Genomic DNA, 27,639 nt, shown 5'->3' on the forward strand with positions numbered 1-27,639 from the left:
AAAACCTATGGGGCAGTTCAAATATAATCTTACACTTTTGGGGACTTTTTTAAAACACAAAACCCAAATACCACTTTTCTCACATTTGCCTCCAACCCCCACCCACACCAATTACCAATTTAATATTAGTGCTTTTTCCCATCTTCAACTTCCATTATTATTTTAAAGATACCTGTACTATACGTGGCTTTTTTTAACCTGCTTGTAAAAAAAATATCATTTTAGTTAATACAATTTAATCAAACCATATGAACTAGAAAGAACGCATATATATAGATCTATGTGGAAGACATTGAGACTCTTGTCAATGCAATAGGTACGTCCCTTACAAATAAAAGACATCAAGACATTAAAAGATCAACAAAACAGTTGCAAAGTGAAAGTTACAAAGAAACATTAAGAAATTAGATATCCACTTACAGAATTTTCATCATAATTTCAAAATTATTTGTAACCCCCCCCCCTCTAAAAAAACAAAACAAAAAAAACAGCAACGGGGATCTGCAGTGATCATGCAGATCTGGGTCTTGTTACTGGCATTTATCCACTTTTTCTTTTACCTTTTCTTCCCAGTCATGAGCAAAACGTTTATCTCACAGAAGTGTCATATTTGGTTAACATCCCCACCCACCTTACACTTTTCTTACAGAAGCCAAAGACACCCTTTCCCCTCTGAGGTGTAAGTTTATATTTTGAACGGCCCCTATAGGCCTAGATCTATACATTGAGGCATGTCGCGTACATGAGAGGCGGAGTAGGGTCACTTTTCGAGGATCGCCGTAAAAATAGCCTAGGAGGCTATCTTTACAGCTCGCCGTAAAAATAGCCACTGAGATAAGTTAAACAGCAAGCTGTACCAAAGATACTAAACCCTACGGTAAGATGCTGCAGCTGCCTCTTTCCCTCTGTAAAAAAAATGTAGCACGCGTAAAAGTAAAATAGGCCACGCCCCCAGCGAGCATGTGACTGAGCCCCGATGGCTTGGCCCTGGGCTTGTTGGATAGAGTATGAGAGCGTCCTAGTTAATCCTACCAAAGATACTACACCCTACCATAGGCTGTACTATCTTTGGCTATACTATGACTAGACCGGATTTTAGACACAAAATCAATTTTGTTCGTTTAAAGAAACAGAATCATTATTTTAATGACGACCCAAATAAATGAATAAAGTTACGTTAGACAATTATCATAGATAAAATATAATGAAAAGTAGGCTAGTTATTGTATCTCAAAATCTGCGCCGACAAATACATTGTAATTCATAAATAATAGACCGCCGGCGTGACGCCGGAGAATAGCTTCCGATCTATTGACTTTGACCGGCGCGACGCCGGAGAATAACCACTTGCTGTATTTTATTGTCACCCTTGACCCTTGCACAAAAAAAAACAAACCATCGAAAACAAACAACAAAAACAGCAACAGCAACGCAGCTACGTTCGGTTGGGGCCTCAGAAGGGATTGGTTTGTTTTCTTCATTTTGATCAGTCCTGCTAAGACGGCCACCTGTCGTGGTCGTCTTAGACAGGTTCGACTATATTATTCTGTTTGCTAGATTTTTTTTAGATGTAGACATAAAATTATAGAAAAATTTTAGTAAAAATATAAGTGGCATGCCCCCATGAAACCTGTAGTTTAATTTTTTAAAAATAAAGACATGCATCACAGAGTTATTCCTTCTCAATTCGTCTCAAGTGTGTCCATTAGAAGAGTATAAATAATATGGCTTTTTAAACGCATGCTAATGTAGTTCAATACACATCAGTATAACCAATATCTAAAAAATTATGTTTTATGACAAATGTAAAGATCAAACTTGTGTTAAACGGGACCTTTGATTTAAGAAAACAGGTGCTCCCCGCCCCTGTAAACACCTTTGATTCCTGGGGGTAGTCAGAAAATTCCATAAAAAGGAATGACATCATACAGAAAAATTCCAGTCAACAGACACTTGGCACTATGGTAGTGTGTACTATATATTTTGTCGAACCTGCTCTAATGAGACTAATGGCCACATGTAAGATAATCACATGTTCAAGCGACCATTTTGCACTTCTCACTTCTCCCCTTGTGTTGTTTTCTAATGAATGATTATGACGCTGCTTAAGAGGACCACATTTGACGCTGCTTAAGAGGACCACATTTTTGTCCGCGACTATGGGTGGTTGTCTTGGACAGGTTTGATTATATTTTCAGTCTTTTTAACCTTATGTTTTATATTCACAATGAGTGAAAATGCTGTCACTTCACTGTGGAGTGTTTATGAAAATCGCACTTCAATAAATCTGCTGAAGCAGCTTGATCAAGTCTTTAGCTTTCTATATGATTTTAGTAGAAAACATGGATGGGTTTTCCATTAGAAGTTGTTTTAAAATGCACTCCCATTCCTTTGGCAGAGGCTCAATTTATCAAACCGCCATAACTTTAGTAGTGATACCAGTTCATATTTGTCATGAGTCATGTTTTTTTAAAATGGTTTTCCAAGTTTATTAATTGTATTTTTTTTCTCCAAAAAACTTATAAATGTTATAAAATTCTATTCTAGTTTAATAGTTATTTGAAAGGATAAATAATAGCAGAGTTCTGTTGTTTTGTCGACAAATTTACACTAAGTATGAACATTAACTGAGCACTACTGACTTCCTAGTCTTATATTTCCCTTTCACTTTCCAGTTCTGCTACCTTTCATTTTGATAGTTTTTCTTTATTTGAGCTTGGCTTACATTTTACTGTAAAGGAAGGTGAAATCTTTATTTTACCTATGTACACACACCGTGTATATATCTTTGTTCCTGTTTGTTGGAGGTATTCATCTTGACCCATTATAATTCAGTTATAGGACAGCAACTGTTGCCATGTAGATTTTGATTTGATCTCAATCCTCTTTGAAGTTTAAGATTTGAATATCGAACCTGTGGAAGACGGCCTCCGATTGTCGAGAAGAAAAGTGGCCGTCTTAGGCAGGACTGATCAAAATGAAGAAAGTAAACATTTCTCCTAGGAGGTCCAAACTGGGGCTGAGCCCAAGCTTTGGGCTGCCCCCCAAAAAAGTAATTCAAAAGGGTTTTTGTTTTCTTTTGAAAAAAAGAGAGGGGGGGGGGGGGGTGAAAGAAGTTTTTTTTTGGTGATATTTTTTGGTTAGCCTTTTTCCTGATTGCTGATTTTGTGCTAGAGTAAAATTAACAAATTATGTAAAACGATAAAGACCGGGTGCCATGGTAAAACAAACCACTCGGAGAACAAGGGACGATTCTGTCTCAAGTTCACGTTAAAGCCCCATTGTTACATATTAGGTTAACAAAACAGTGTCCACTCACCTCACATACGAGTAGGGGTTGTAGGTGGGGCTTAAAGGTTATGACAGATCATAGGTTTCCCTCACTAGCAGTTGAAAATTTATTGTTACCCATTGGTCAACTTGGGTAAACATTCATTAGGACTAGCAATGACAGGTGAATGAATTACGACGGCCCGACCACAGCGCCTGTGGCTATTGAAAATTTATGACAATGCATCGGGCAATTACTAACCACACCTGGCCGCCTGAGGCGGGTAAATTTGACAGTGGGTTGATAAAATTAGATGGCAGTGGTTGCGTTGGACAGGTGACTGTTTTACACTGTTAGATTATATATTTAAAAAACCCTGGGGGGGGGGGGGAAGTGGCCTGATGGCAGGTTTGACTGTAATATGTGTCTAGATGTTTTATTGTTCAGCAACAAAATTCACATCATATCTAGATTTGAAAATGATACTCATGCTCATACCAGACCACAAGTCCCAGTCCATGTGTTGTGTGTATTTCAAATCAATGTTCGGTACATGTCTGCATTTTGTCCTCACTGGTTTGTGTGTTCTTTTGGCTGTCCCCAGTTGTCCTCGTTGTACGAGAGCCGTCCGCCAGTGTCCAGGGCAAAGATGGCACAGGTCACCAAGTGTGCCATCAAAGGCATCAAATTCTACAAGCATGTAGTGCAGAGTGTGGAGAAGTTCATTCAAAAGGTGAGTTCTCAGTTGTCTTAGTGACAGGGGATTTCACAAATCTTGTGTGCATAAAGGGAGTTGAGGGAGCTAGCTAATATTAGGGATATATCTGGATAATTTGATATATCTCAAGTTTCAAGATAACATTTACTTTAATCATAATGATCCTTGAAGGGAAGAAGTTCACTTTGGATGTCTCATATATCCTGCTTCGTAGTATACAGTCGAACCTGCCTAAACGGAAACCTGTCTTAAAGGAATCTTCCCCCCTCCCCCCTTGATATATTCCTCTTTAATTACCTGTATAAAACGGAAACCTGTCCAACGCGTAAACGGAAAGAAAAGTCCGCTCCCTTCCGAGGGTTTCACCTATCTGGGACGGGAATTGCTTTGCCCGCTCAGTCCTGATTTGAAACAAAACTCGCAAGTTTGGTTCCGCCGGCTCTAAACTTAATGCTATGGCCATGCCGCTGGGAGAGGAAGGGGAGTAGGGGTGCAATTTGGGGGTAGATGTTACCTCATCATGTGAGCCCTGAGCGATGCAGATGGTCAGGGTAGTGTGGGTGTGAAATCTCAGGAGTGCCCGTGAGAGTGCTCGGGTAGTGAGCCACTACGGAAACTTTCCTGGGTAGCCAGAAGCCAGAGGTGTGAAATTAGATTGACCAATGCCTGCCGCCCTGATCGTACGGCCAGCTGAGAAAAGAGTTCCTCGAATCGTTTTTACAATGAAGGCGGTGAGGGGTGGCATTGGTGGGTGTGGCTAAGGGTGGAAGCAAAGATGTTCAAACGTTTCTGTTTTTTATAGGTCAAACAGTGGTCCTATGAAAGGCAAGCACTGGTGGTAATTGGATAAGTAAGACTGACGCATCATGTCATTATCAGACAGGATAGCTATTGAGAGGTTTGAAATTTTTACCACTACTTGCCGATTGGACAAACGATCCTTGATCCCACCGGCTGGGCCTTTGAACCCCCCCCCCCAAACCTCCATCTCCCCCTAAATTCCCTGGTCTAAGACGGAATTTTTTTCTGGCTCCCTTGCGATTCCGTCTTACACAGGTTCGACTGTACATGAGGGTTTTTTTTCATCTCTATGTATTTATTTTTTTTCTTCTTGTCTTTTGATTCTTTGAGAATATAGAATTATGTCTGGTGAAGAAAGAAAGCTTTTTTTTTAATGAAATGCAAAACAGAATGAAGTTTTTTGTTTGCAAGTTGTAATGGTGTAAAGCTTTTTTGTCAATAATAATAATGCTTAATTTGTATGTGGAACTAAAAAAGATCCCAGTGGTCAATTAAAGAGATGCTAGATTTTGTAAAACAAGGTGTAAAACCATCAGTTTTGAGAACAGCTTTTAAGCTTTCTGCTTTTATTTACACACATCACTTACTTTCTACAGGCGTATTAGTAGTATTACATAAAAATGACATTTTCATATTAAAATCAATGATGAACATGTGTTGACTTTCAAAACGCTCCAACTTTTTGATTGGTTCAAGAGGGGTGGCATTGATTGGTTTAAAAAGTGTGGCACATCTTAATTAAGACACAAAGTTGTTTCAAAACCAATTTTGCATTATAAACTTTAACACAAATGTTGGAGGATATTATATTCAAAGAGGAAAAAACTAATGGCATTAACAAACCAAAAAATACATCTCCAGGCATACAGCAAATTATTTATAGAACAGTAACGTTTCTTTAAAGAATTTTTGGCTCTTATAAAAAGAAAGAGGATTGAAATTAATAGTATTCATCTGAATTCACCACGCTGGCTGCCCTGGGATGAACGCATGCAGTTCAGAGGCATGAAATCGGTGGTGGCTAGAAGATTAGATTGTTTATTCGCACGAGGGGACATCAAGATGAAAATTTTGGTGTTCAAAGAGAAGTTGTTTGATAGGAAAATGATAGTGCCAAAATGAAATCAAAATAACAGTGGTCGACCTAATGTCTAGCACTTTGTTTGCACGCTGTGATGTGATGGAAAAATATAAACACAAGGGAACCACCCGGCTGAATTTTTCTCAAGGAACACAATTTTTTTTCCACATGATACTTTTCTTGCCTTTTCATCTACAAGCTCAAAAATGGCCCCTCTGACAACTGGGACCTTTCTCCATCTTTTACTTTATGTTGAACCACGGTGTCAAGCTTTCCAATTGACGATTGTTTCTTCTTGTCTTGGGCAGCCTGTAGTATCAAAGAAAAAAATTGATGGTGTGGGATAATTTTGCATTAAGATGTGGTCAATGTTAAAATGCTACTAGTACTTAAACTTTTGGGGGGGGGTTGTTTTACAGCGCTTGTACTGTGTATAAATATGAGTGCACAGGTAAGAAAAAAGCATTTTCAGTTTGGTAGGAATTCATTTTGAATTTTACCCAGGTGATGGCCGAAGCCTACTCATCAATTTTAGGACCATCAGGGGATCTTTAACATGCGCAACTTGCACATGGGGCCACCAAGATTTTTTCATCGGTATCCGAAAAGGCCAGGTGTTACATCTTACCTACCTTAAGATCAAGGGTGTGGCTGAAAGACAATAGCAATAAGAAAGCCTAGGAGTAGAGTAGAAAGGCTGGATGGAGAGAAAGAGTCAGGAGCCCAGAAGGGGGGGGGGGGTGCAGACAGTGGAGACGATAACAGATGACAGAACATGGTTAGAGAGCAGGAAAGGAGGTGAAAGGGGTTGAACATCGCTGTGAAAAGATAACTTCTTCGAAGACTAAAGGATCACCTTTGGTGCTGTCTGTTCAAGGGGGTGACGAACACAATTATCATGGGTGTTTGTGAGTTTCTCTGCTTTTACCAACTGATGCCCACTGCTGCTTGTATACATAGTTGCTTATCTGTACGTTGCAAAATATATATGTCGTAATTTACTCTTTAAAGTCTGAGTACAGAAGTCTACCTTGGGCATGGAAAGTACCTATTTTCTGTTTTCTAGTATTGCTCTTTGTTGACTTGCTGGTGCTGACGAAAAAACTGAAGCCCAGATTTGTTTGTGAATAAAAATAGAAACAAAGCCCGCAAGTCAATTGAAGAGATGTTTTGCTGTAGTTCTACTCTGAATACATTGGTTTTAATGAATGCAGAAAAGCTTGTGTGAAGGGATCGGAGTGGTTTACTTGGCCCTTGCCCACCATTTTGACTTGATGCTTGGGTAGTATGTTATAGTTTTGATTTTGAAAATTTGGCAGCTATGATAAGATTAGATTGTACGAACAGCATTAGATAAACTTTGTTTAATGATTAATGTAACTTGTGATAAATTCTTTCCCAGTGTAAACCAGAGTACAAGGTCCCAGGCTTGTATGTGATTGATTCCATTGTGCGCCAGTCCCGACATCAGTTTGGGCCTGAGAAAGATGTCTTTTCTCCACGGTTCACGAAGAACATCGTCAACACTTTCACTTTTCTGTTCAAGTGCCCGGCTGAAGAGAGGGTGAGTTTATGTGTTATAAAACAGCAATGGTTTATGATATGTCTATGACGAGGGTTAGGGGTTTAATTGCTAGCTCTGGAATTTTAGGTATCAGGACTGGACTGCAAATGTGGCAGGTTTTAAATTTAATGTGAATCAGTTTATTTCCCAATATACTGGAATAACTTCAGGAATACCCAAACTGTTTTACTTTCCTGTCTTTTTCAGCTGGTGAGGGCAGAAAAAAGTACTTTAAGTCGCAGTGTGGAGAAGGATGTTTATGAATGTGTCAACTGGCGGGAAAGAGCTTAAGAGTCTGCTAGGGCAGACTATGTTGTGTTTAAGATTAAAGCAGCAAATATTTCTGGTTTGTCGAAAATGTTTTATAGATAAAGCCTTATTTAATGAGGAAGTACTGAAGTATGTTATAATGTATTATTGCCTTCAAAATTATGGAAATCACCTGAATATGTTGCTCCAGTTAAATGACGGGATTAGGCCTTTCATATTCAATCCGGTTGGCTAAAAAATTCTCTATGGTAGTCCTCGCTGAATGTGAACATTGGGAGGTTGCAACGTGTACGAAGTTGAACAACATATTATTAGACAGTATGTTTTTGAGTGTATATAAAGCATTGTATATTTAGTATTGGGCCCTCATACCCAACCCAGCGCGTCCCCGGGTGGTGGATAGGGGAAAGGCTTCCATATATGGAGGTTAGCTGCTAAGCAGTGGCGAACCAAATGGGAGATGGTCGTGGAGATTAGAGGGGAACCCTGGTGGCACAGGTACTTCAATAAATACCTCACAAACTCGATGAAGGGACCATCTTGGCGACGGGAGGCGCCATAAATCCTACCAAAGCCCCCATTGCCTTGTGGGTTGTCAGTGGATGACAAAGGCTAGCAGAGAAAACTATACACAAACCGGCAGTAGGCAACGGGAAACCACTGCTGTAATATCCCAAAAATAGTCGTGGAAAAGTACATTCATTTGTCAGTGGGTAACAGGGAAAGATCAGGGAAATGTAGCTTTTTTGAGAGCATCCAAGCAAAGGAATGAATGGAAAACCATGATCGCCGATGTCTGTCGAAGATCTGGCACTGGATGATGATGATGATAAAGCATTAGTGAGCTCTGGTTTAATTTAGGGTGATCAGTTGCTTTCCTCATCTGTATTTAGAGGACATGAATGTCCAGTATCTGTAATGTAATGGTGTGGCTCTTCATGGTGCATTTTAAAAAGACTTGAGATTGAATTGAATGTCTCATGTGGAAGTTATTTTATAAAGCGTTTTTGTCTGCCTGTTGTTATCTGTATCCCTCTTAGCCCAGGATGGTCTTATGAGGCAGGCTCAAAGCTTCCCACTCCCCAAATGATCAAGATTGTGTTTAGAATGGCGGGGGAGGTGGGTGTTAATTATTTACAGTTGTGAATTCTGTACCTTTAAAAAGTTAAGTGTGTTCTTTGTTGGTTGTTGTTTTTTTCAGAGTCGTGTGGTGCGAGTGCTAAACCTGTGGCAGAAGAACAGTGTTTTTCCCATGGAGGTCATTCAGCCACTGTTAGATCTGGCAGCTGATCCCACCAACACAGAACTGGTAGCTGCAGGTAACAGAAAAACCTGGTTCATAGTTGTATGATGAAAAATTCCATATGTTTTGAAACTGATAAGAAAAATCATTACTTCTTTGTGAGGAACTGTTCGTGGTCATATATCTCTCTTTTTCTCATTCACCCTTCCTGTCTGGAGCACCGCTGGTAGAACATTGGTATAATGCTGGATTATGGTGTAAATGGTAACCTTTCACTTGACTCAGTCTTATTGCATTCAGAGGTGGAATTAGGCTTTTTCCTCTTTAATAACCTTTCAGTGTGGAAAAGTATGTGAATGAACATGTGTACAAGATGTGCTCTTTAGATTGAAGTTAACACAAAGGCGGACATTCTTATTATCATTGCGTTATAGATGACAAAGTGCACATCACGTTATAAATATATACTATGAACAAGACTATCAAGACTGCATTTCAGTTGTGTTGCTATGGTTCTATTCTCAGCCCAGAGGTCAGTGGATGCTGTAGTCAGTATGAGCCAGAAGGTACCTTTGCCAAACACTCACTCGAGCAGCAATGGGGGAGACTCAAACCAGCTGGTGCAGCAGACGGAGATGTTGAGCACCATCACCAAATTGTTACAGCAGGCTCAAGATGTAAGGAACTGGTAGAAAGACATTTTGACTGGCACAACTGTGTCTCCATGAAAAGTTTTGTGCTTTATAGCACGCACATACGGAAATCTGTTCTTTATGTATGAGCTTCACTATATTTATGTTTTAGTTACAAGGAATACACCAGTATAAAGAAATATTATGGACTTGAAAATGTTTTCTTCATGTGTGTTTGTTATATATTCATGCTAGACTGTAGTCTGTCTTTTGAGTCACTCAGGCGCAGCTCTTGCTATTGTCTGTCTCTTTAGTGCTGTGCTGTCCTCCTAGACAGAATCATCATAGTCTGTTCAGTTCTTTAGTGAGTATGGAGTGCAATTGACACCATCTGAACAGTCTAGTCCACCACATGGGAGCAATGTGAGGCTTAGTTTTCTGTTTGAATCTTTTTCTCTTCGTAGAAAAAGTGCTTTGTCTAAAAGATTGTTAACAGTGGTTGTTCACAGTATTGGGATTTAAGCATTAAATAAAAGTAGTATTTTTTTTTTTTACATTTCCAATTTCAATGAAAAAAACCAATCTTTTGCTGTCAGTCTAGATGTATAATCTCTTACCATTCAGTTGAAAAGTATTAGAGATTTCTTTGTGTGCTCTCCCAGCCAGTGATATTAATCGTGCTCAGATCTATGGAATGTTTAATCTGTTTTTGTTTTGGGAGGGGGGAGGGGGTACTGTTATGCTTTCCTGTAGTTCAGCCTCTTGTTTCTTTGACGATATGCTGTTGCTTGAGCCTTAAGACGGAAACATAAGTTTAACATTTTATTGTCCTGTTTGTCCAGTGAGTCAGTATTTGTTGTGCAGTGATTTGGCTCTTCTCAATTCAGGGTGGATTACTTCATTTTGATTCCTGTATAGGGAACCTGAATTACTTTCATGGAGTATCTTAGTCTGTAGGCGAGGATGTTGTGTCCCACTCATCCTTGGTAGGCCCTTACAAGACAGGGTTGAAGAAATCTGCTGCTGTCAAAGTGATTTAACTTGTATAATGGGGATGTAAAACATTTGCAAATTTTAATTTTTTTGTTGTTCTTAAATGTTTGTCCTACCGCCTCAAGGATGTAGAATTTATTGATGGGGCCCTGAAGCATTTGCAATTACTTAAAAAACAAATGTTAAAATCTCTGTCTAGGGTTCTATGACGGCAAGCGCACCTGAGTCCCAGCTCCAGCAACTCCAGCACTTGCAGCAGCAGCTGGTCATGCAGACAGAGAGGATTTCAAAGCCACAGCAGGAGGCAGCCCCTGCTATAGACAGCAACCTGTTGGCACAGATACAGACACTAACCAATCAGCTGCTCAGCAAAACCTCGGGCAATGCCGATGCTGCAGGGGATGCTGGGAAGTCATCAAAACCGGCAGAGCCATTGTTCAATAAGGTATGGTGGTCCTAGTTCCTTTCTTGTGACTCGGTATTCTGGAAGACTTATGGTGTATCGATCAGTAGACTTGTCAATAGAATTACTTTTCCTGGAGTTAGATTTTAGGATCGTCCAATTTGTTCTTATTCATTGTCCAGATAATTTTTTATATCGGAGGGGGCTTTCAAACCTGGACAGTTTAATTATTATTCAGATGTGATTGGAAACTAGTATATATTTTCATTTAAGGAGTTAAGTTCCCAGGGATACATCCCAGCTCCCTGTCCTCTCTTCTCCCTGCCTTTCCTCTCTTCTGTCTCATCTCTGTCAAGCTCCTACCGGCACATATCATCGCTGTTGCAAGCAATCCATGAAAGTCAGAATTTTGAGAATCTTCTGTTTTCACAAACTTCCAAAGCTCTATGAAAAATACACCTTGCAATGTCACTGAAATGCAAATTAATGCCATGGTCAAGGCTAGCAGTGTTCTTGCTTTTTATGATTCCTTATGGGAACAACACAACAAAAACAAGTTTTTGTCTCTGGTGTAAAAAATACACTTTTTCTTTTCCTTCAGAAACTTCTTGATTTTGACTATGGTGACAGTGATGAAGACGATGACCACCAACACCACCACCACCATCATCAGCACCCACCCCCACAGCAGCGCCCGCCACCTCTGATGATGACACAGCCTCCTCCAGGGTATGCTAAATAACTACATCAAATTGTTGCACAATGGCACTTCTTTTATGGCGGAGAAATAACCAGATTCATGATAAATACATACTTGATAAGTGACTGAACTAAACTTTGAAAACTACTAGATTATTTTGCTGGCACTGCAATCCTGTTATAGGGTAGGGTGTCCTTTGTAGGGTATGTCTTGTTTGTTATCTCATTTCCAGTTCTTTTTCTTTGTCTCAGTGCTGTGCCCCTGTCATTGCGTCTTTGTGCTTCTGAAACCACCATCAGAGTACTTACAGTTGTTGACTTTGAGACCGATGTCCTGTTCAAGAGTTGGACTGTTTTGCAATGTGTTCACATGGTCTTTGTTATTGTGTTTGTCTGGCATGCTGCTCACCATGCTAGTGTGTTGTTGGGTGCTTCCAGAAGGTTGCACTTCTGTCTTTCGCTTTGTTGATTCTGTCTTTCTTTTTCCCAGGGTTTAGTAACTTTGATCTCGTGTTGATTTATTTTCTTTACTGGAACATACAAATCACTTGGCATTGTATATCTCACCAGCATGCCTCCAGTCATGCAAGACCCGGGTCTTCTGCAGCAGATACAGCAAATGTCGCAGCAAACAGAAGAGTTGCAGTCGGAGATCGGAGCTCAGGAACAACTGCGTCGACGTTTGCTTGAGCAGCAACAGCAGCAGTTTGACAGAGAGATTGGACAGGTAGGTCTACTGTACAAGATGTTGGATTAAAACTAAATTTAAAAAATCTAACATTGTGTGTCTTATTTTTTGTCCTATGCTTTTGCAGCTTTGATGAGGTTAACATTTGACTATATTTTTAGGAAAGCACTATTCCCAGTGACACTGGGGATAGGCCCAGAAACTATTCCCAGTGACTCTGAGAGCAGACAGGCCCATTAGATCTATTGTTCCCACACTGATCTACATGGGCATGATGGAGATGGGTTACTAAATACTAGACTATAATGTCTAATGTAGATCTAGATCTAGATTCTAGAAAGTAGATCTAACTAAAGTAGATTCTAGTGTGAGTGGAATCATTTTTTTAAAGAAAAAGGAATGATCATTCTATGCTTGCTTGTTATTCAGTTGTAATTTATGTACGTGTAGGTCTAGATCTGCGTACGGATTTTGGAGACCACGCTACAGGACAGGTAGAAATCTTTCCCGATTCTTCTTTTCTTCTCTAGATCTTGACCTATTCTTCGGTCAAGTCGAAGCCCTAAGTAAGAGAAGAGAACAAAAGTACTGAACTGAAGTGAGAAGAGTGTCTACAGTGCAAAGACTTCTGGATTTTCAATGCAAAAGAGTTCCGTTGTCACTGGGAATAGTTTCTGTACATATCCCTAGTGTCACTGGGAATAGTCACTTCAATATATTTATTGTTGAGACTTTTTCTAAAAAAAAGAGAAATTTGGATATTCTTTTAGTAGTTACTATATGAGATTGTAAGTCATTTTTATGTGATGTATTTTGTTGCTTTTTGCCTGCTCCGAATAATCATTGTTGTGACCGTGTGTTTCTTTGATGTTCGTCATTGGAGGATCCTTCTTTTGTTTCCCCTCTGTTGATCTGTCTTTTCTTTTTCTCTCCCTTAAGTTATGGGACATTTATTGTGACTATGTGCCTTTCTTCATTCAAAACATTCTCCCCTCTCTACATATATGTAAGGCTGCATTTATGGGCCAACCTCCACCACAAAACTTCATGGGTCATGATGATCTCCGGGGCCTTGATGAGCAGGAGGATGATGAGAACAGAGATGGTCGGGACAGAGGGGACCGCCGCAGACGCAGAGGCTCGAGGGACAGGTCAAGGTCAGTATCATCCGTTGTGTTGATTATTGTTATAGAAGGCAGTCATTTGATTTCTTTTCTCCATAAACTCTTATTTGTAGTGTAGAGGGTTTGTACAGGAGCATAAGGTGTGACAAGCCTGGGGTTTGGCTGTGCTGTTGTAACATTAGATAAGATAGCATCGGTCTTGGTGGTCTCACAGTGTCAAATAGTCATTTAAATTGGTGTGTTCATTGCCGTATGCAAACAGAAGACCAAACAACTTTGATGGTCAACACTCTGGAGTGCTGTTGTTCATTGCTAAGCCCTTTGACATTCAATATAGATGGGGGCGAAATGCTGGCAATTCAACGCTCAGGTTATATAGATAAAGGAAAGAATTTTTAGTTCGATGATCATTATGTTAAAGGAGAAATTGACAACACAGTAATTGATTTACACTTTCACTTTACACTACCTTGCCTATCTTATTGTTCAGTTTTCGCAGAATGAATTTTTTTTTTCTTGTTATCGAATTCCACTTTTTCAAATTGTTTTTAAACCGTTTGACCAGATTTTAAAAAAGTGTGTTACATAAAGTTTTAGGCTTAAAAAATGGGTTTATTGAGTACATTTTGTGGCCGAGTTGTCAATCCAATTTTTTTTCCCCCCACTTTGAAATCAGAATTTGATGCTTTTTTATTATAGAACTTTAAATTTTGAAAACATTGGTGTCTTTACTTTTGTTAAAGTGCAATAAATAACAATTGAGGAACTTTTTCATTTCTGTGGGGGGGGAAAATGAAGATGAAAGGCATTTCTCTAATTTGCAAAAGTCATTTTTTGGGATGCTAAAGGCAACTGAAATAAGATTAAAAGCCTTTGGGTGGTTGGCGAGTGGTCTAGTGTGGTTGCTCTCACTTTCATATCTTACATCTATCCTCCGTTTCTCTCCTTTTTTTTTTTTTTTTGGTTACTTTTTGTAACACCCTTATCTTTGGCACTCTTATGACAGTGTCATGTTGCAAGTGCCATAAAATTCCTACTAAAACTAAGATGAAAGCCTCTAATTTGGTATATCAGCCCCTCCAACTACAAAGTCTTACCCTCATATTTTTAAAGACATAAGTGCAAATGGAATGAATTCATGACAGATTCCCCCCCCCCCCCCCCCCCCCCCCGAAAGTTTCCACCATTTCTATTCCACATGAAGAAAATGCAAAAATTGCCTTTGCTCACACCATTGTAAAATACATATGCAAATATTTTTAATCATTTTAATCACGACATAAAACATACTTGTGCCATTGTTATATACTGATAAGGTAAAAAAAAAAAAGGAAAGGGGGTCAATAACAGTGGTCACTTGTACACATGCCCCCTTAGGCAGGTTATGTATGTCAGTGGATGTGGCCATTTATGAAAGGTTTTTGCACTCTTTTGTTTATCCCCAGATCCCCACGGAGGCGCAGGCGGTCTCGGTCACGTTCTCGGGATAGACGTCGTAGGTCAAGGTCTAGAGACAGGCACAGGAGGTCGAGGTAGGTTCTTAATGAAATGATGCGCTATTTATGTCTCCTTGTATTCTTTCAAATTTTTCTGGGGTTTTTTTTTCTTGGGTGGGGGAGTGATTATGATTTTAAAATTGAAGACATGAAGGTCTGCTCCCGACCCAAAATATATAGGTTTGAAAACAAAAGTTTTTCCTGCAAGTTGTGGCACTAGTGCCTCTTGCATATTTCTCTGTTGCCTTCACTGCCAAGTGTAAAGTTTTGTTTCAAAGTAAAAAGTGAGACTCCAGTGTGTTCAGTGTAGAAAGCTTGGGTCACATGAAATGACTGCCTGTTATGTCAGTTACAGCAGTGGAGACTTACATTAAAAACTTCTCCATGTCTCTTTGTGTTCATTCCTTTTTGATCCTTTGTCCTCTGCTTCTCTCTTGTTGATTTTGTCCTCCGCAAATATTTGGAGGGGGCCTCTGGCACTTCTTTTCTTTCTGTCATCTATCCTGCTTGTTCCTAACACTAAACGACCTTTGTTGTGCTATACACCCGTATTATCTTTCTTGTCCTCTGTACTGTTTTTTTGGGTTTTTTTTGGTGGTATTCCAAGTTGTTCTCTTTGTCTCAGGAGTGAGGGTATGGTGGTGTGATGACTAACCTCTGCGATGCACATGGCCAACCTTAGTCTACAGGTTTTCTGTTCATATGTTTCAGGTCTAGAGAAAGAGACAGTTCTCGTCGTGATAGAGAAAAAGAACGGGAAAGAAGAAAGAAAGGCTTGCCCGACATCAAGGACCAACACATCAGTAGTAAGTTTACATCTCATTGCTAGCTCAAATGTGTACAATTGCCTCTCACTTTTTGTACTGTTAGGGAATCTCTCAGAGGAAGAGGTTCTTTTAGCATTTTAGACCAAAATTACAAATCTGACACGTTTGTTTATGTACTTTATACTTAATAGCTCTTGTTAATTACTAAGAAGAAATGTTATTTATTACAATTCACGTTTACTGTGAATGCATTGTTTGATTGATAGACCTTTTTGAAAAATTTCCTCAACAGTAGTGACATTTGTTGCGAATATGTTTTAACTTTTGATATTTTTTTTTTCTCAGTATGCACGACAACATTGTGGTTTGGACATTTGACCAAGCACACAACTGAAGAAGAACTCAGAGAGCATATAGAGAAATATGGAACCATTAAGACAATCAACGTAAGAGACTTCTAGAAAATTTTCATTTGAAACTTGATTATAAATGCTTCTTTTTTTTTTTCAATGAAGGGTTTTTGTGTGTTTTAAACATTTTGTTTTGTATCGCAAAGGGTTGAGTTTAGAAATGATGATGACACATATTATAAGGGTAAATGTTGGAGATGGACAGAGTCTGACTTTTTCTTTTCTTCTGATGGGTCAAATTGCCGTAGGCTTGTTTCATTACTCCAGTTTTTATGTGGTTTATGTTAAAGATTTCGAGTAGAAATGTTATTTTTTGTGTTCAGACTGGCTCCTGTATACTAAGTTGACGTAGTCAATGATGCCAGGTGGTCCAGTTCCGGTGTAGTTGTGGGCAGGATCATTGGATGGTACCCGATTTGATTGACTTCTGTTCTTTATCAGTCCTATTTCTTCTCTTCCAGTTCTTTTACTCAAACTTAACTGAAAGGGTAATCTGAGGAGATTGTTTTTCTTTTAAAAATTAATAGCGCTGAGTGTTGAGTTAATATGAAGTGGTCCCAGGGTGTCCAGCAAAGCCGTAAAGTCTTAAAAGCACCGGCGTTTGTTGGGGTCACCAAAGTTCATTAAAAAGTCGAGCGTTGCGAAGTATAGGACTGCGGAGTATGGCAGGGATTATTGATTTTTTTAAAGAGACACTCGGTGAGGGGGGGGGGGGGGATGAAGGCAACGCCAGAGGACAAAAACTGTAAGCAAATTTCAGAATTTTGATTAGATTTAGAGCCCTCTGCAAAGCGCGCGTTGATGCAGGCCTTGTGTGAAATCGGGATCCTTCATACCTTGTATTTTGTAAGCCGTGTTATTGAAATAAAGTGTTCGCGTTTCGTTTGTTGGGTGATAGTAAATTAGAACAATATTGTAGCTTTCTGTTCAAGACTGGCAGATTTTTAGTGTCACTGCCTCTTGCCCTCTCACAGTTCTTACACCTCTCACAATGAATAGGTTTACTCAAGTCATTACGTGTGTGTGTGTGTGTGTGCGCGCGTTGTTGTTGTGTAACATGGACCTGGAAAATGGAGAAGCCGGTTTGGCAGTCACCCTGTGTGTACACATTAGGTATAAATCTACCCCTCCCCCCCCCCCCCCCCTCCCCCTCCCACCTCCACCAGGGCAGTGCTACTGACTGAAACGTCTTTAGGCCATTCCCAAAGGGAGGATATTAACATGTTCTTATGTACAGTAGAATTGTGAATGGGCTGATTTATCAATGTCATGCTCATACTGTGCTGGACCAGCGTAGGAGGAACTGCTGCCTTTTCTGTCCTCTTCTTTACTATCATCATTTTCCTCTACTTCTTTTGTATGTTTGTCACGCTTGTGAACTACTATTTCCGGGGTGCCTTGATAGTCGAAGCTTGATTCACTGTTTGGACTTCTCTGTTGACATCCACCCCTTGTCGCTCATATCACCTATGCAGTTGCGAGCGCCTTAAAAACCTTACTAAAAGTAAATCTACTTGCAAGCAAGCTTGCGATCGTCTGTCTATCCTCCATTTTGTCGACTGGACTTTGTTGTGTGTTTTTTTCCGTTCCATATGTTATGTAATAATAATGTATATGTTATTGATAGCGCAAATTAACTCCCTTTTTCTAACTGGTGTGGGGTTTGGTTTGCTGGGTAGTAAATTTTTTCCCAGGTAGTAATTTTTTCAGGAAATATTGCTGGACACCCTGAGTGGTGTGCAAATTGAGTGTGATATATTGGGTAGATGTTTGCATTTCTCAAGTTTTTAAATTAAATACTCAGGGTGTGGAAATGGCTTTAGTTTGTTGAATGCAATAGAGTATTGTAAATGATGGTTTGTTTTGTGTTTGTTCTCAGATGATTCCCCCACGGGGTTGTGCATTCGTCTGCTTGACCCGGAGGAAGGACGCCTTCAAAGCTTTGGACAGGCTCAAGGGAGTCAAGGTCAACACCAATGCTCTCAAGGTACAGGGGATCCTGGGAAAATTGTCACGCTAGGGTAGTCATACTCATTCTTATGTACCGGGAACCCCCTGGAATTTGAAAAAAATCACGGAGACCCAGGAATACCCGTTACCACCCAGAAATTTGCCGGTAGTAGTCTGATAACATAACATTTTTAACCTGCAGGTTTTGCATTACAAATGCTGTGTTGCTTAGAAATTAAATCAATATTTGTTCAGTGCTATCACTTGTGGAAAGAAAAGAAAGTTATACAAGCGTCTTGTCGGGCTCACCATCATGACCGGTCAGTGAACCTGGGCGTTCGCAACACATTTTGGATTCGCCAAAGTTCATTCAAAGTCTGAGCGCAGCGAAGTATAGGACTCCGGAATAGGGGGATTATTTATTTATTTTTTTTAAGATACACTCGGGGGAGAAAAGATGGGGTTAAAGGCAACACCTGATGACAAAAACTTGGAAGCAAATTTTAGTATTTAGAATTTTGGTTGCTACGTGAGCTCTCTGCAACGCTTGCGTTGGTGCGGGCCATGTGTGGAATCGGGATCCGTCATACTCATACCTTGTAAGCCGTGTTTTTTAACTAAAGGGTTCGTGTTTCATTGGATGGGTGATAGTTAATTACATGTATTGTATATCTATATTTTAGCTTTCTGTTCAAGGTTCGCAGATTTTCAGTGTCACTACATCTTGCCCTCCCATATTTCTTACAACTCTCACACTGAATAGGTCTACTTGAGCCATTCAAGTTATTACTCTACTTTTGAGTTTGAGCAATAATGTTTGTCTTTCACCCAAACTGGTTCTTGACAGTCGATATTCTGGTTCAAGGCCTTTTCTCAGGCTCAAAACAAAATTCATTTTTATATATATGTGAGCAATTCTCAAAAGGTGCTCCCAATTTTGTTTCTCAAGGGCCCAAAGTTAAACGTGGTCAGAAGTCAATGAAACTTCACAAAGGACAAATACAAGCTTTGACACATAAGAAAACAACACTACAAAATCACTGCTCTTTGAGGTTTTATTGTAGTTTGCGCAAAAATGACCCAACTGGATTTGGTCGGCTGTGTTGATGACAGACAAAATTGATCTTTTCAAACAAATGGAACACTTTCAACACCATAAGATTTTTAAAAAAGAACTAATATTGGGAATAGATATGAACTGGATACCATATTTTATATCAAATGAGTCATTTCTATACGGTGCCCCACGCTTTGTGTCTGTCACCAGTCACATCCGACAGCAACCAATCTTTCAATTTTTCAAATTTTGACAGTGGCTAATTTTTATCATCTAAATCTGTTCAATCATGATATTTGTACTCATTAGCTGACTACAGTAAAGCTAGAAAATCAATTTTGCCTTTGCTAAGACTGCAACGTTCAAAATTGTTTTGGACCATGATGATGACTGACAAAAATGTTGACTTTGATTATGACTGACTAGGTACTCTTTGGTGTAACTAGTAGCCTTCAAAAAGCAAACACTGTCATAAAATTAGGAGTGTATAGCATTCTCATATGTAGAATCATAAAAGGGAATGGTATTCAACTGTAAATTGCATCAATCCATGATAGACTTTGATATTTCAATTGAAATTGATTGGGTGTGATGATGACAGACAATACTATGAATAGTAAGCCTATAAGTTACAATCCATTCAGTGCATTATTTAAAGAGTGATGCTGACATAATATGCGAGTTGTAATGATGCAAAACAAGATAGAATTGGGTGTAGAAATTGAAGCAAACATTTTCTCTCTCCTGTTCAATTTGTTCTTCAGTTTCAGGCCGCCACCGTTGGTCGTAGTTTCTCTCTTTCTATAAGCCTCGTATCGTTCAAGATTATTCTGGTGCAGAAAAAAATATACCAAAATGTAAGGGATATCAAATTTCTAACAGTTAACGACCATGAGAAGAATTTATAATGCAAAGACACCCACGTTCACGCCTTACGATTTAAGATTTTTTAAGATGTGATTTGGGACCAGGATTTTCTAAAGGTAAATCTATCTTTAGGTCTCGACCTGCAATTACTAGCTAGATTTAGAAGGTTCTAGACATACAAAAGTAATATCTGTCAATCTAAGTGATAGATCTAGATGTTCCAACCCTTGTTCTTGTTCAAACCCAGCACAAAGGCTACAGAAGTTGAGCGTGATTTAATTAACGAGTTCTGTCATCAATGTCCGTCATGGCCAACTGTTAATTTACTACAGGCACTATCATCTTTTCCCATGAACGCAATGGCATGTGCCCCAGAGAACTGCAGATAGCACCCGATTATCGATACAACACCTTGGAAACCTAAAATCATCTACTTTTGTACCAAAAAACGTTTGTTTCGTCGGTTGTGATAATGACAGACCTGTCTATGTCTGTCTTTTTTTCAATCAAAAGCCATTTACGACATGGGAGGATAGTGTAAACATGCATTTGAGCCTGGATGAAACACATGGAAAACCGAGGGAAATAAAACTGAAAATAAACCAAGCGAAATGAATTTCAGTTTTGTGCCAAGAGCATTTAATTATTGTTGGTCATGATGTGTTGGTCGGGCGTGATGGTTGGGATTTGATGACAGACAACGAACATCACTTACCTTCTGGCTTCTCCTCCATGATCAGTCTGAAGAAATCAACACCCAGCAGGAACTCGAGGTTCAGGGATTCAAAAGTGTACCGAGAAAATCATGCTCAGGTTAATCGCTTGGAGATACGGGTCGATGGTTGGCTGTGATGAAGTGACAGGCAGAGATGTGCGCACAGAAAAAACGTTCATCCACCCAAATCCCTGCTTCACTTAAGTTGTATGTCCATGTTTTAATTGTGAAATTAAATAAACAAAGTTATAAAGCCATAGAAAGTGCTCAAAGACAATTTTAAGTGAAGTAATGGATACCTTGAATTTGACCTTATTGATGACTGACAGCATCACAGCCAACTACGGAAAGTTTAAATCATCACCAAATACAAAATACCTAAACAGCATGGTTCTTGGCTTGAAAATATACAAAAGAACGCTGGGAAATCAAAGGGCTGCCCCTAACTATGAATTTGACAAAATCGTTGTTTTAAAAAACATTTAGTTTTAAAATTTTCAGTTTTAGGAAAATACAATTGTAACACCCCGTGATTGGCTGATTAAAAAAACAACATTTGCCATTTGATTAACCTGACCCATCCCCACCTTCCCAGCGTATAAGTTAGGAAAAGAATCCCAACGGTCATCGTCATTATATCATGTGCATCTGGCTAACTTTGACACCCTCTGTGCACTGAGCCCTTATAGTTGCTCAGTAACACTTTACCCTTAGAAAATTTTAAGCTAGGAATTAGACCAACCTTAGTTTGACAAAGTGTTAAACAATTCTTGTGCCTATGCGTTGTGGGTGACGGCCTAGGCCATTGAGAAAAACAACCCAAAAATGTATCAAGATATGCGCGGCATGTTGTGTTGTGATGTGAAATTAAGATCAAAGTTTTGTGATGCGTCCTGTCCATTTCTTTTGTTTTTGCAAAAGTCAAGCCAACAGCCAATAAAGTAACTCTCCCCACCCTTTATTTTTTTCAAACTGGACAACAACGAGCCCGCCAAAACTTCTGTCATCATATCTTTATTGACTTTACACTTACCCTTTATCCCCTATCGTTGACACTGGCACCTCAGGAAAAGGGATTGTCCTTGGCCATATTACGATTTTAATCTCTCATTTCTTTTCATTTTTTTCTTCCTAGCTCTGTCATCTTTTTAAAAAAATCACTTTGAAAATGCAATTCCAAATCCCAGAGGAAACGGGGGGAACAATTTTTTTCTCATTGATTAGTGGGAACGCTTTCTATTGTCCGTATCTCTTTTTTCTTTTTGGTGTTTGTTACTCTTTTGTAACACATCGCTAATCTTCAACACTTATACGACCTAATTGTGTTGGGAGTGCCATTAAACTCTTCCTAATACAAAAATTAATAAGTGTGTGTCTATGTTCTTCAAATTTTCCATCAATCTAATATTTGTGTATTTTTAACGCTGTGCAGGTGGCCTGGGCTCCTGGCATTGGTGTGAAGGAGTCGATGTACAAGAACTTGTGGGATGTGGAGCAGGGTGTCACATACATCCCGTGGGAGCAGCTGCCAGCAGACATCACTCCGTTCCTGGATGGAGGCATGGTGGATGAGGACACACTGCCAGACAGGTTGCGAGGTGAGCCCTTTGACCCTTGATAGGCTATACATCATCATCATCATTACTGCCTTTCTCACCGTGTGGGTGGTTGGCGGGTGCTCTGGTGTGGTTTACTTCTTCTTTCCTATGAAACATCTATCGTCCTTATCTCCCCTTCGTCTTTTTTATGTTTGTTACTCTCTTGCAACACCTCTAATCTTCTGGCGCTCATATGACCTTATGCAGTTGCGAGCGCCGTAAAACCTCTACTAAAACTAACTTTCTCACAGTGCATCAGGGTATAGGCACAAACAAACAATTTCCACCTTACCCTACCTTCTTGATATTGCTCCATGTCTTCCCATTCTTCTGACAGGCAATACAGTGCCAAAGTAATTTCTTTTTGTTTCTCTGAAGAACAGCCTGGGCAGATGTTGGGGTTGGTTGGTCGTCCACTGACAATTTAGAACATAAATAATTTGCTATCCCAAGTTTGTATGGGGGGGGTTGCAGACCCAGCAACACAGTTTTTTTTCATACTTAGCTTTGTTTATGTTATTATTTAAGTTTGTGCTCACATGCATACATTTTTAAAGTCCTTAGAACAGCCAGCTTACCTCCCCCCCTTTCAATGAACCTTTCGTAATGTCCAAGCAAAGACCAGAGAAATACTGTAATGCTGAAAAGACACCCGGTCTTATACATATCCATATTTTTTTCTGGCTGTTGCTAGGTGACTGTGGTGCTTATAAAGTTAGTATTCATGTTGCCTGTTCTTGTTCAAGAAATTGCAATTGGTTGTGTTGCAGGCATTAACAATGGTGAAGATGATGGTGGGGATGATCAGCAACAACAACAACAGCAACAACCACAACCACCGCAGCAGCTACTTCAGCAACAGCAGCAGCAACAGCCTCCTCCCCAACCTGACCAGAGCATGGACAATGAGGGCATGCACGGCATGGAGAGCATGATGCAGCAGCAGCAGCTCCAGATGGGTATGCCTCGACAGCCTCCCAACTTCCCACCCGGAGGAATGCCAGGTAAAGCTATTCTTTCAGTTTGGAAAGGGCTTAAAGCCTTTTTTCCTCCATAAGCCTACGCGTCCACCAAAATAAGATCATTTCCAGGCCAGGTTAATGTACGAGGTTTTTTCATGGTGTAGAAGCGACTCAAAAAGATCCACGTCCACCGATGTCAGACCAGCCAAGACGGAATAAGACAGCTAAACCTATTTTTAGCCCAGTGCGTTATGATTACGAGAACAACAGACAGCACAGGTGATTGATTTATTTATTTATCACTTTAAAAAACTAAAAAGCAACAATTTATCATTATGGTAAACATTGTTGGTAAGTTGGGATGATGAGAAGGAAAAAAAAAAAAAGCTGGGACTGGGATTCGAACCCACGTTAAAAAAATATTGTCTGTCTCCAAACGCAGAGACACTGTTCACTCGGCCATCAGAACTTTCACCAGCGAAGGGTAAATTAAGCTTCATATACGGCACTGTTTCAGGAAAGGCAAAGCGACACAATATATCGAGATGTAGATCTAGAATCTAGGCCCAGATCTAGTGGACCGGCAGATAATGTCTGGAGAAAACTAAAAATTGGCGAAAAATTGGAAGCACTAAACATTAGAGATCGTAGATCTATCTAGATCTAGACACGTCCCTAGCTAGGTCTAACATGGCCTATTTTTAGCTCTCCCGAGAACGAAATAATGATCTAGATCTAGGTCAAGTGCTTTAATTTCATTTTTCGCTGTTTTTCAGCTCAGATCTGCTATTTTACAATATATTATAATAAGATACAACTTTATTGATCATGTAAAGTACAATGAAGAAGCAAAAATGTACTTAAAGATGCAAATTTCCTTCCAAAATGAGTCGAATCGGGGCTTTCTTAGTTCCCTACACGACTGACGAAAAAGCGTGCATGCAGGAAAATCGCGTAGTCAGGCAAAGGCAGTCAGTGACTGACAAAAACAAGCTCATTTGCATGTGAGCTTGGCCTGCAAGTGACGAAAAAGCGCAGTGGACGCGGGGCCTAAATAATGATAATGAGAATAGATTTAATTTTTTTTCGTCACCAAACTGATACTCTAAATCTTACTTGCTTCCAAGCACTGGGATCTTAGGAGAAAGACTGCTGAAATGGAAAAAAAAATGAGATGTCCCAACCCGTGAGGATTCAACAGCATGTTTAGAGTTAATTTTTTACTGTGATGGGCTTTATCATAACCGAAGCCGAATGTTTTTGCTTATACATTAATCATTGAGGTGAAGATAGTTTGAAAATCTGGTACCAGGTGTGTGTGATAACTTTGGGGCTGAAAACAGCAACTTCTTTATAAGGGTTGACTTAAATAGTTATCATTTGAGATTAAGGGGAGGCCACGTGGAACATGGGGGGTACAGAGAATAATCTATATAAAAGTGAGAGGACACGGAATTAAATATCAAGACGAGGAAAGGTGGAAAGTGTTTGCATTTGGCCTATAACTGGAAGCAGTGTGAGAAAGGCCGGCATGATGATGAGTAATTGTTACAACTTTGAAGATGGGCTCGGATCTGGTGTTTGTAGTGTAGTGGTTGGACTACTGGACTTGTAATTGTGAGTTTGGGGGGTTGAGTCACAGGTCCAACGTTGTGTCCTTGGAAAAGGCACTTTACACAAATTTTCCTCATTTCACCCAGGTGTGAGTGGGCACCCGGCCATACACGGCGAAAGATCTTGTCAGTAAGTTAGTGCTTTAGCACCTATAAATGGCTGCTTGCACTGTATGCTACCCAAGAAGTTGAGATTGTTCCAGAATGCTACCTAGTCTTCTTGGGTAATAATATTGTTAAGTGCCTAGAGCTTGCTGTTGAGTGGAAATTCGCGCAATACAAATGATATCTATTATTATTATTATTATTATTATCTGACATGTGGGTGGTTGGAGGGTGCTCTGGTGTGGTTTGCTCCTTCTTTCCTATCAAACATCTATCTTCCTTATATTTCCTCCTTTTTTTATGTGTTTGTTACTTTTTTGGAACACTTCTAATCTTTGTCACTTACATGACAATATTGTGTTGCAAGTGCTGAAAAAAACCCTTTCTAAAATTGATGGATCTGACATTCTTCTTTTTCTGCTGACAGGTCAAAATGCCATGAATCTACTTGGACCTGGTGGACCCTTAAACATGATGGGCAGGCCGCCTATGGACATGCGCCATGGAGGTCCCATGGGTCCAATGGGAAGGCTGCCAGGAATGGGTGGACCAAGACCAGGAATGCCTGGTGGCCCGAATATGCGCCCAGGTGGCCCCATGAACCTCGGAGGACCTCAGGTGAGCACAAGACTTTTAATATCTTTATATTTAGTAATGTAGTATGCTTCTTGAATTTTAAGAATCGGTTCATAAATAAAAAAGTTATGGGGTTGTAAAGGTCGGCAAAATTAGGATGACCCTCATATAGGAAAATACTCCTAAAAAGTGGACCACGCAGTAGCATATTCTGTAAGAAATTCGACGATATCTCGGTCACTAATCGGAGTGTTAGAGAGAAACTTGGCTACCCGATGTGTTTTTTGGGTGTAGAAATCATTTCTGCAGTCAGATTTACTACCCATTTTGTAGTTATTTTGTTATAATTAAAGCTTTGGTGTACATATTACGATTTTGCGAAAAAGGGGTGTCGGGATGAGTCCATTTTATTCATAGCATCGTATCACAACATGGGATCTTTAAGAATATATGTCGGCAGCGTGATTAAATAATTGCAAAGCTTTTTATGATGACTTTAGACCATGCCAACCGTAAAAGTTAATTCAATCTAGCATGCTGTACAATAAAAAATTCTTTTTCCTCGTTGAGGCGCGAACACCCCGAGACGAGATAAGCTCGCCTCGGAATACCCCCATTGCGACGTTACAGGGGAATAGAGAAAAACAGCCGGATGCACGCGCTCGCCATTGCCCTATTTCAAGTGACCAATGAACGAGCCCGGAATAGTCATGCGGGGATTTGTAGGTCACATACATTTGCCGCGAGAGTGAGGAGAAAATGGCCGGTCTCCGTGCGAAGCCGCTTTGGATAGGGGGTTAGTCGTGCATTTATGATCGGGTCTAAACAACTACTTGACTCTGAACGTTCAAATTTGAGCACACTATAGAGGATAGATCTATTACCATCTCGGCGTTAAAATTCAAACTCCATATAGTTTTCGGTGTATCCGTTACGAAAATGTTCCCGACACCAAAAGTATAGGTTAATTTATGTGTACGAACTTCAACGTCCACATATTAGTTTGCCCTATTTTCTGATTGGTTGCCGAGTTTCATTCGGATTGGTTCGGAAATAGAGCAGACCGAGGTTGACAAAGTTAGTCGCCTACACATCGGCCAGGTCCGCAAAATCACCAGCAAACGAGGACCAAATTTTCGCCACGCGGGAAAGCCCGATTGGTATTGCTAAGTAATGACAAAACTTGTCCCCTGGCATCGCTTCCTTCAGGGCCAGCGATAAGAACACTTGCTTTGAAGTATGCCTTTGAACAAAGAAAAACTGTCTGGCATTCTCTAATTTTTATTTATTTTCTAAACGTTTGTCTAACTTCTTACACCCTAAATTTCGGACGACAATCCTAAGCAAGGGGAAAGAACCTATGTTCCATGAATACCAGCATTTGATAAATACTAAGCAAATTCCAAGACTCTTAAAAAAGTAAAAATTAGAAAGAGAAATGAATATTAGTTTCCAAAAAAATATAACTTTATATGCACACACTGTTGGAAATGTTCAACTTGAACATTGAACTTTAGTTCAATCGTAGTGTTTGAACCGTCTCTTTCACTCTCAGCCTCGCAGTCAGGCTCTAGATCTAAATTCTACATCTGATTAACCTGAATCGCCCCAAACTCTTGCTGCAATGTTTTCATCAATATCTGTCTCATCTGATTTGTCATTTGCTTTTTTTTACTCAAATCCATTATTTCTTTTTAAAAACTCAATTGCGTTGTTTTTCAACGACTCCAGACACCTTTGAAATGTCGGAAACGCGATCGCATTTCGATCGCCTCTAATACTAACTACTGGCCCAAAAAAGTTCGGTTCGGTATCAAACAAAATGAGAAACATTTTGCAAAAACTATGTGAAACGAAATCTCAGCCCCAGAGTCCGGTCAAAACAAAAATTGGAATATTGCTTTACGGAAAAACACTGGCATTTGCAAATTTATGGATTAATCTCTGGGCCCGTATATAAATAATAAGATAGCTATACTGATTTGCTTTCACATGTTTGGCGAATGTATTTTTTTCCATCAAAATTTATTTTTCTC

At 39.7% G+C, this 27,639-nt stretch overlaps 1 protein-coding gene across 1 annotated transcript in view; it reads left to right on the forward strand.

The window, feature by feature from the left end:
- LOC101850883 (SR-related and CTD-associated factor 4) overlaps window positions 1-27,639 on the forward strand; it is a 40,553-nt gene that overhangs the window by 4,498 nt on the left and 8,416 nt on the right. Inside the window, exons 2-16 of the mRNA XM_005097114.3 lie at window positions 3,876-4,004; window positions 7,274-7,435; window positions 8,907-9,024; window positions 9,474-9,625; window positions 10,773-11,018; window positions 11,578-11,705; window positions 12,246-12,402; window positions 13,375-13,520; window positions 14,933-15,019; window positions 15,695-15,789; window positions 16,096-16,196; window positions 18,040-18,147; window positions 22,182-22,347; window positions 23,118-23,351; window positions 25,455-25,645. Of these exons, the coding sequence (XP_005097171.1) occupies window positions 3,876-4,004; window positions 7,274-7,435; window positions 8,907-9,024; window positions 9,474-9,625; window positions 10,773-11,018; window positions 11,578-11,705; window positions 12,246-12,402; window positions 13,375-13,520; window positions 14,933-15,019; window positions 15,695-15,789; window positions 16,096-16,196; window positions 18,040-18,147; window positions 22,182-22,347; window positions 23,118-23,351; window positions 25,455-25,645 (2,220 nt within the window). The remainder of the gene's footprint in view (window positions 1-3,875; window positions 4,005-7,273; window positions 7,436-8,906; window positions 9,025-9,473; window positions 9,626-10,772; window positions 11,019-11,577; window positions 11,706-12,245; window positions 12,403-13,374; window positions 13,521-14,932; window positions 15,020-15,694; window positions 15,790-16,095; window positions 16,197-18,039; window positions 18,148-22,181; window positions 22,348-23,117; window positions 23,352-25,454; window positions 25,646-27,639) is intronic.

This window comes from Aplysia californica, unplaced genomic scaffold, assembly GCF_000002075.1.
Source record: "Aplysia californica isolate F4 #8 unplaced genomic scaffold, AplCal3.0 scaffold00146, whole genome shotgun sequence".
Lineage (NCBI taxonomy): Eukaryota > Metazoa > Mollusca > Gastropoda > Aplysiida > Aplysiidae > Aplysia > Aplysia californica.